At 36.6% G+C, this 9,884-nt stretch overlaps 1 protein-coding gene and 1 long non-coding RNA gene across 2 annotated transcripts; both read right to left on the bottom strand.

Annotated features, from left to right (window-relative positions):
* Positions 1–2,806: 2,806 nt before the first annotated feature.
* LOC138314008 (uncharacterized) lies at positions 2,807–7,349 on the bottom strand. Its single transcript, XM_069254217.1, has 7 exons — positions 6,948–7,349; positions 6,406–6,520; positions 6,112–6,259; positions 5,799–5,943; positions 5,223–5,362; positions 4,860–5,016; positions 2,807–3,056 (listed from the first exon to the last, which is right to left on the bottom strand). The coding sequence occupies exons 1-7, from the start codon at positions 7,104–7,106 to the stop codon at positions 2,886–2,888; spliced, it is 1,035 nt and encodes a 344-aa protein (XP_069110318.1). The 5' UTR covers positions 7,107–7,349; the 3' UTR covers positions 2,807–2,885.
* A 561-nt stretch (positions 7,350–7,910) lies between these two features.
* On the bottom strand, positions 7,911–8,885 carry LOC138314009 (uncharacterized). The gene is made up of 3 exons (XR_011207312.1): positions 8,746–8,885; positions 8,335–8,431; positions 7,911–7,969 (listed from the first exon to the last, which is right to left on the bottom strand). It is a non-coding gene; the product is annotated as an uncharacterized lncRNA (long non-coding RNA).
* Between the last annotated feature and the right edge of the window lie 999 nt (positions 8,886–9,884).

A 9,884-nucleotide genomic window follows, 5' to 3' on the forward strand; every position in this document is an offset into this window, starting at 1 on the left:
TTAGGAACAACTAGTTTGCTATTGTGCTTTAAGTCTATATGCAAAACTGCTGTATTAATTGATGCGGGAAAAAATACCAGAGGCCCTGCCTCTTTTGGGCCCTCTTTTAATTTCGATTAACCATGTTATTCCTAAGTAGTAATAAAAACTAACAATAACAACCATTTAACACAATTCTGATTACTCCTGTCACGAACACTGAATCCCAAAAAAAATCTGCCCTACTGGGTGGTATTACAAGCACTGATACCCTAATATAAATGTTACTACTATTCATCAAACATCACAAATTCAACAAATGGCTTAATGAATAAAGATGTCTTGTCACAGGTCATAAACAAGCACTAGGATTTATTATAATAGAAAAATTGCATTGTAAACTGATGTAGGTCGTTTCTCGATGACAATGAATCCCATCTTCTTCCATGATTTCTAGTAAATGTAACTATTCAGTCACAGAAACAATCACCCACATCTACCATTCAAAATCAAAAAAAGTGGGAAACACCAATATAGATAAAAAGACCAAATTGAATGTAAAATTGTTCTTCCTCGTACGGTGTGACTCAGCGATGTCGCATTCTGTTCGGTGGTAAGTATGGTTTAAGTGGTAAAACATGAGCCATCATCCACAGCGATGTTATAATTCCCGTCACGGACATGGCCCCAACTCTGTGTTGTAGCTGGTCCCATAAAGGATTCAGCGGCAGATTTAAGGGCAACAAGAAACACCACAAACTGTTCAGACAGAATTAGTTCCTTCTTCCATAGTACGCTCCCACAGTATATATAGAAAACGGGTAGGTGGCCTAGGACCATGAAAATTTCCACAATACAGCGAAGGATCGTTGATACCATGAGACGGTCCAAGATCCTCGTCCTGGCCGATTAGTGGCTACCAATAGTATGATGATGGCGGTTTGATTGTTGGCGTTGGTACAGTCTGATTTTCCTCCTTCAGGGTTTTTGTCCAGTAAATAACGTGTCCTTCTGAAGGCAAGATAATGGAACAGACTTGCTCCTGGCACACTGAAGGATTGGACACTCAAATACTGGGTTACAATTGATCATGAACAGTTAAACCAAACTGATAGCCGTTTGAATCATATTTAGCGGGCGCCTAGGGTGGATGAAAGTAAATAATCTTCCAACTTGTTTCGAACCACAAAGAAAAGAAAAAATAAGTGAATATAGATTAATGAAATAAATGTTATTTACATAATCATTGTCGTCTACGAAAATGCACCCAAATTAAGAAGATTTATAGATCCTACATAATCCACTGTCATTAAACCCACTATGCTTAAATTTTTACTTAAATAATAAAACCAAATTAATGAACAATGCACCCAAATTAATTGCAATTGAGGAAAGCCTACAAATTCAATATTCAACAAGAAAATGAACATCGTATTATAAGAAATGTAAATTGTACAGACCAACAAATAGTTATCTCACGATATATGCTTGACTTTTCTAAACAATTAAAGTTGCTAATTATATCATTTAGTTAAAATGTTTTGTCCAGTTGTTTTGGGGTTTTCTTAAAATAAATTGAACACACTTGAATTACGATGATAATTGATCATCACTAATAATAGGTAAGAACTCCTGATTTCCCCGTTGGTGGTAATTACCTACCCCTTTTTTCCCCCCCCCAATGGTTCATTACTTCAAACTTAATACGAACGGTATAGTACTGAAGAAATAAAAACAAGCATCTTTTTTGATTTCATAAAGTTAATATTATATCCACACACAACAGCATAACAAAGTGAACAATAGTTTTCACCTACTGCACAGCAGACTACACTCTCTGTTTCCGGCTATCAAACTCATGTTCACATCATACTGTTAATATTATTTACGGTAATTGAAACGAAAGTTAATTTCTATACCAACAAAGAAATACATTGTATGAATAGATACTAGTACATATGCAACGACTAGATTCTAGTTAAAGGTTGTGGGTTGTGTTAAATTATTTTGCACTATCAACATTCCATACAAGTCTTAGAAAACACTTTCGTTTCTAATGATTCCTAGACAAACACGCTTCCTGCCATGATCAGCCACGCCAATCGAGCCGTGCTGTGTGTGATTGTTGTGTAAACAGAGCATCGTGTCTATGTACTGGTAAGTCACAATTGTAAAGTGACACTAATTAGGAAGCCAGACTTGAGAGGATTATTTCTTAAAAACAATTCATAATTAGCAGTCCTTGTTGTAGTATGTTCCCATCGGCCTGCATATACCGATCGCGATATGTGCAGGTAAACCAATCATGTTACGACAAACCACAGGTGAATTTCAATTGCTTGTGTCCATGTTACATTTATGTAATTGATTTTTTTAAATTTGAAATTTTGACTGAAATTAAATTCGAGATAGCGATTTTCCCCCCCGCTAAATATCCATTCTAGGGACCAGGAATTGACTTTGACTCAACCGGATTTTCGAGTCATCGAAATTCGAGACAAAGAAGGAAAAAAAAAAACGGGCTTTAAAATTAATTAGACTCAACCGGAATTTCGACTCAAAGCGATTTTGAGATAACGAGTTTCGACTGTATATGGTATTAATATTCCCATACAGTCTGTATTCAATCAAAACTTAAATTCAAGGTGTGGAAACTTAGGCTGTGGGATATTCAAAAAGGGGAAAAAGGTGCTAATTAGAACATTAATATCTAACAGTTGTTTTTTTTTTTGGTTAAATTTCTTATTTTGTTTTTCAAAAATATCCTTATAATCATGTAAGTTGTTTTCTTTAAGTTACACAAATCTATCAACACATGTACATGTATTTCGTTACCAAAAAGAAATCCTTTAAGCATTTTTTTTAATTGTGTTTTGTTTCCAACATGAAAGAAATCTTAAAACCATTTATGATTGATTTTGGACACCTACCCAGACGTCATGTAGGAATCCTGATGCTGGAGTCAGCAGACAAATGAGGAAGAATGACATCACAGTGGCAGCATTACCAGCCATGGGTAGGAGGGAGGCATGCTTCTTATCATCCGTACCCGTCGTCAGGGGTATTATCTCTTTATACTGCATAAACATATGAAAGAATTATACAAAATCTGTATTTAAAGGGTCTTAATTTTACATAGACAGTGTAAGAAATTGCAATTTTTTACGATTCCTTAGTAAACACTGTACAAAGCGACTACCGTACCTGCCTAAAATGACCCTTTTCTTAGAATCCAAAATAGCCAATTTCAACACAATTTAATGATAAATTGTATACATTTCGCCTTCATTAAATTATTAGATATACAAATGTATATACACACAAATAAGTAAATTTATCACAATTTGACCTGTGTATAAAGACCACTTTGCTATAAAAGAGTATCTCTTCGTCTCTTCTTTGACCTTTGGGTGGTTCAAACTGAATTTAATTTTTTTTAAAAAGGCCCAGAATGCCTGTATCACTCACCTGTTGATTTTTTTAGTAATTAACACAAAGACTCTTACAACTAGAAAAAATTTGCAAAATTGACCCCACAATCTATTTAATTTTGAATCTGAACCATATAATGATGCTAAAGATACCATACAAATATGCTATCCAATGCAAAGTTTCATAGAGGAAGTAAATTTATATGAAAATAGTAGCCTAATTGACCTTTTTAGCCCCGCGTCTAAGGCCACGGAGGGTCAGCCCTATCATTTGTACAATTTCAAATCCCAACCCTATAAGGATGCTACCATTGCATTATGAGTGCTCTCCCATGCTTAGTTGCAGAGAAAAAGTCATTTATATGGCAACAGCCAAATTGATCCCTTTTGACCCCACCTTTCAGCCCCCAGGGGGGTCAGCCCCATCATTTGTACAATTTTGAATCAACACCCTATGGATGCTACCATTACATTATGATTGCTCTACCATGCTTAGTTGCAGAGAAAAAGTCATTTATTATGGTAACAGCCAAATTGATCCTTTTGACCCCACCTTTCAGCCCCCAGGGGGGTCGGGGTCAGCCCCATCATTTGTACAATTTTGAATCAACACCCTATAAGGATGCTACCATTACATTATGATTGCTCTACCATGCTTAGTTGCAGAGAAGAAGTCGTTTATATGGAAATAGACAAATTGACCCCTTTTGTCCCCGCCCCTCAGGCCCCCGGGCGGTCAGCCCCATCATTTGTACAATTTTGAATCCCCACCCTATAAGGATGCTACCATTGCATTATGGGTGCTATCCCATGCTTAGTTTCAGAGAAGAAGTCGTTTATATGGAAATAGCCAAATTGACCCCTTTTGACTTTGCCCCTCAGGCCCCTTGGGGGTCAGCCCCATCATTTGTACAACTTCAGTCAGTAGCCCATAAGGATGCTACCAGTCAAATTTTGTTGAAATCCGACCAGCGGTTATAGAGAAGAAGTCGATTGTTGACGGATGGACAGACGGCGGACGCCACGGTATGGCATAAGCTCACCTTAGTCCTTCGGACCAGGTGAACTAATAAATAATAAGTTGCTTTGAGTCTTCTTTGTCTGACAACATATATTGGGAACTTCTTACCTTCTATAGACACAAGATCTTATCTACTGTAGACAAAGGATCTTGAGAGTTTCTTATCTTCTCTAGAGACAGGATCTTGAGAGTTGCTTACCTTCTATAGACACAAGATCTTGAGAGTTTTTACCTTCTGCAGACACAAGATCCTAAGACCTTCTGCAGACACAAAATCTTGAGTGTTTCTTACCCTCTGCAGACACAAGATCTTGAGTGTTTCTTACCCTCTGTAGAGACAGGATCTTGAGAGTTTCATATCTTCTGTAATAACAGGATCTTGAGAGTTGCTTACCTTATATAGACACAAGATCTTGAGAGTTTCTTACCTTCTGTAGAGACAAGATCTTGAGACACACACTGACTGTAAGATTCGCCGCCAGAAAAAGTTTCCAGGCAGGGACCATAAGGATTGGTGTTTTTTTATCTTTTGTGATGAGATCTGATATCAGGGAGACTTGGGACAGCACCACAAGTACCACACACCTGTAATGGGACAACACACTTAACTTAGGGAGACTTGGGACAGCACCACAAGTACCACACACCTGTAATGGGACAACACACTTAAACACTGTGAAATCGTAGTTTTTGCAATACTGATGAAAAGGACACACAGAATTGATTGCATATTGATTGATTAATTCAGTTTAGATACCTGGTTATTATGATTTATTAAACTGTATACTCACAGTTTAATCATATGTGGTTCAAATGAATATCCAAGATTGCTGGCCTTGAAGAAACATAAGATAGCACATGTGATGAACAATGAGGTCACGACAAACATGGTGGCTCCCATTAGTGGTATGTCCTCATCCTCTTGGTAAAGCTGAGGACAGACGGAAATGCAGAGATTAAATTCTACATTGAAATAATGTCTAGCTACTGATTCCGTTCCTTTTAATAGGATATCTTTTCTCAATCTCTTCACTCCTTACCCCTTTAGTTTTAGTTTAACTTAATTAATAAGCAAACATTGCAACTAGTATTTCAATCTTTGAAGATATCCGTGTAAAATATCATTGAATGTCTTTTCTTTATCAAGAGTTCATACTAAATATGATTGAAAGCATAACATACCAAACTTTGGACAACATTGGTCTTTTGGACTCTCATGATCAGTAAGCCATTTTAATGAAAACCTCTTATGCAGATTACATTTAATTTAATTCTTATAAAAGTTGAACTGTAGAAATTTCTACTACTACAGTTCTAAATCATGCAATCTTTTGTCAGAATTAAGTTCTTGAATGAGTTTGACATACCATAAACACAGCTCTCACTCCAGGACATATTCCTAGTACAACAGAACATACAGCTATCTGGTAAAAGTTACGTATGAAGTCTGTTGCTAGGACAACAGCGGTCAGCAGGATACTGACCATCTCCATCCACTGGAACACACAGTACCTGTCAACAACAACAGAAGTAAGCTAGCTTATTCACTAGAAATGCTCAATTTCCACATGTATTCAGAATGGGACAGTATGGAACAGATCTTGGTAGCATTACATGCCTTCTCATTTTATAGAAAAGACAAACATTAATTTACGAGCGAATAAATTCCATGACACATACCCTGTAAGCTCAGCTCCAGGTTGTAACATAAGTATAAATAGACCAATGATGATAGCCACAGTGCCCACGTGTCTGACCTGGGGATTACCGGACAGATGGAGAGAGCAGACGGCGATCACTAAAATACCACAGATGATAAAACCAATACCTGTATGAAAAAACACAGAGCAAAGGGAGAAATAAAAGTAATGTATGGTAGAAAAATAGTCAATGAATTTCCTTCTCTTTTTTTCGTCATTTTACTCTCTGAGAGCTTATTGCTGAAATAATCTATGATATGAGGTATATATGTACCTGTAGCATCTGCACCACTTGCATTCTCCTCAAATATGTAGGAAGCCAGGATTAGTAGCAGGGGTTGGATATTAGCCAACACCGACAGAGACAACAGTCCCAAGTTGGTCAGGATCTGAAACAACCAAAGGAAACCATAGCAACACCAGCAATTCATTAGGTTAAGAGAATCATACAGTATTAACCCAACTGCATTCCATTCTCTTCTATTGATTACCATGTAGCTGATTATTTTCACTGGGATATTTTTCGTAGTTTTGCGAACTATCACCTTGGTCGCAAAATTTTGATACATGTACATGAAATATAATGAATTACATTTTATTTATACGTTGCAAGTCAAATTGTGTAATTGTGACAAGCTAGTTTTTAGTTTTAGGTCCAAATCATGAAAATTAAGCTGCTATTTATTGTTTTTGGAAAATAAATATGATACTGGTGAAATCACATATTTTTCAAAATGCTATTAATAAATACCAAAAACAAGTAAGACAAAAAGAAAATGGAAGTTCTCTTTACTAACTAACTATAAAAAGACTTACCTCTTTAATTGATGCGTCTGGTCGTAACTCATTTACAAAAACCCGCGTCACCATGAATACGAAGAAAAACAGTGTGACAAAGTTGAGAACCGTTATCTGTTGGTAGTGTACAAATACTGTCAGAAAGACAGCCAGGCCTTTGGTGATGTGTAATGACATACAGGCACAGGCAAGGTTCTGGGGGAGTCGGCGGGAAACTTGTAACCTGTGGACAAAGATCAAATTAAACAGACATTAGAAACTGGCGAGATTCTGGGGGAGTCAGCAGGAAACTTGTAACCTGACGATGAAGATCAAATTAAAAAGACATCAGAAATAGGCAAGGTTCTGGGGGAGTCCGCCGGAAACTTGCTACCTATGGAAAAAGACAACAAAAGATCAAATTAAACCGACATCAGAAACAGGCAAGGTTCTGGGGGAGTCGGCGGGAAACTTGTTACCTGACGATGAAGATCAAATTAAAAAGACATCAGAAATAGGCAAGGTTCTGGGGGAGTCCGCCGGAAACTTGCTACCTATGGAAAAAGACAACAAAAGATCAAATTAAACCGACATCAGAAACAGGCAAGGTTCTGGGGGAGTCGGCGGGAAACTTGTTACCTGACGATGAAGATCAAATTAAAAAGACATCAGAAATAGAAGGCAAGGTTCTGGGGGAGTCCGCCGGATTCCGCTTGCTCGGGAAACTTGTAACCTATGGACAAGACTACAAAAGATCAAATTAAACAGACATCAGAAACAGGCAAGGTTCTGGGGGAGTCGGCGGGAAACTTGTTACCTGACGATGAAGATCAAATTAAAAAGACATCAGAAATAGGCAAGGTTCTGGGGGAGTCCGCCGGAAACTTGCTACCTATGGAAAAAGACAACAAAAGATCAAATTAAACCGACATCAGAAACAGGCAAGGTTCTGGGGGAGTCGGCGGGAAACTTGTAACCTATGGACAAGACAACAAAAGATCAAATTAAACAGACATCAGAAACAGGCAAGGTTCTGGGGGAGTCGGCGGGAAACTTGTAACCTATGGACAAGACAACAAAAGATCAAATTAAACAGACATCAGAAACAGGCAAGGTTCTGGGGGAGTCGGCGGGAAACTTGTTACCTATGGATAACACAAACAAAGATCTAATGAAACAGATAAATGGAAAGTGGTAAGGTTTCATTTTTTATTTACTGTATCTGTTATTGGACCTGTTCTTGGCAATTAATTTTCTTGAATTCATATTGTCTGCAAAATAGGCAGAATTTAAAATCACTAACATTCAGTTCTGAAATTGAAATTTTGTCCTGTTTGGGTATAATAATGAAGGTCTGGATTATCATTTTTATAATGTTGACAAACAACTGAAATTCAAACCCTATAGACAAAGAAAGAATAGTTACCTCTGTATGGTGTATGAAGCTGCCGCCATGGTAACAATAAATAACGGCCAACCATACAGCTTAGCACTGAAGAGGACCAGCTCGCACTTTATAAATACTGTAACAGATATCAAAATAAGGACAATGAAAACCAAAATTTACATTAGAGTATTTATTACATAAAGACTAAATTTCAACCTTGGACAAAATCCATTCAGTACATGTATATCATTATACTGAAATGTAAGCTCTATAAATGAAGCAGACAAAGAGAGGGGTAAGGAATTAACTTAAGAAGATATATTTCAGTCTTACAAGTATTTCTTCATTCTTATCAAATAGTGTTCAATTATGTATCATGTATTTATTAGAAACCCAATCATATTATTCAAAGTTTTAGTGAATTTATAAATGATGTATTTTCTGAGTTACCAAAAGTCTGTAGGGTGAGGAGGATGCTGAAGATCTCCTGGCGGCCGTGGGTAGCTACGTAGGCCGTCGTCAGACATAGGAAGGAGTTTACCAGCAGCAGGATATATAAACTTGTTAGTGGAAGGCCAAATACAAAATTAAATGTGCATCGTGTTAAAGAAAAACATCTTTGATAGAGTAAAAACATGAAATAGGATTAAACAATGACTTGAGATATATTACTAATACTTTGTAAACCTGTACAGTAGTTATTGTATTCTACAACATCTTTACTTATACTAAGTCTAAAGTGTATCATTTTAATTTGTCAAACATTTTTCTTAAGACACTAAAAAATTTGAATTTGAATTGACATTTTTTATAATTAACCCTCAGGTTTTCATAATGGTAAATTTAGGTTCATTGGTAAGTTTATCTTGCTCAAGGTCAAGGATATGTGAGTTTCCATGGTAACTTGGCCGGCCACACCAGGGAAAATATCAGTACGAGTGCAAAACATACAGATGCTGCTACCTGTAAAAGAAAGAGGAACGGCAAGGGTTGTTATAGAAATACAGCAGTTTATAGGCTACAATTATTAAATATTTTTTATCAAGGAAAACTTCATTAATTCCATCCTTTTTGTCATGTTAGCTTCAAAAGAATGATAATATAATTTATTTTGATTTGAGAATTGTTGTTAAACTGTAATTAGCCTTTTATCATCTTTTTAACAACTGGGCTCTGCACTCTGTTCCTATTTTGATTTCATTTCACATATTTCTTGCAGTTTATATAGGGATGAAGTTATGATATTCATCAGCTCAAAATTATTCAAAATGATTTGGACAACAATAAACTCAACAGTATTGTTTGGTTGTATATGGATTAAAATTCTATCAACAGCCAATGTCAATCAAGACTAATATCTGTTGTTTATTTGTAAAAGTGAGACTATATCCCATTTATCACAGCTATCTGATGCATACTGAAGGCGCCATACACCACACTCCAGCAGAATTAGTCATCACTTTCAGGTAAATATGATCTTTCTATATAAGTTAACCTGAGTATGTCTTACCTTATATTTTTTTGTTGCTAAGGAGTGCACCAAACGATGAATATAATGCAATAGGCAGCTGTAGCCACGGCAGAAAAGT

The sequence above is a fragment of the Argopecten irradians genome, unplaced genomic scaffold, assembly GCF_041381155.1.
Source record: "Argopecten irradians isolate NY unplaced genomic scaffold, Ai_NY scaffold_1178, whole genome shotgun sequence".
In the NCBI taxonomy this organism is placed as follows: domain Eukaryota; kingdom Metazoa; phylum Mollusca; class Bivalvia; order Pectinida; family Pectinidae; genus Argopecten; species Argopecten irradians.

What these genes read in the sequence shown, in the direction of transcription:
- LOC138314008 (XM_069254217.1), bottom strand. Translation starts at nt 7,106, where the DNA reads ATGTCATTACACATCACCAAAGGCCTGGCTGTCTTTCTGACAGTATTT. An exon ending in GAACCACATATGATTAAACT is followed by an intron (nt 5,017 to 5,222) that starts GTGAGTATACAG and finishes GTCCCATTACAG; the next exon opens with GTGTGTGGTACTTGTGGTGC. An exon ending in AGATCTTGTCTCTACAGAAG is followed by an intron (nt 3,057 to 4,859) that starts GTAAGAAACTCT and finishes ATGTTTATGCAG; the next exon opens with TATAAAGAGATAATACCCCT.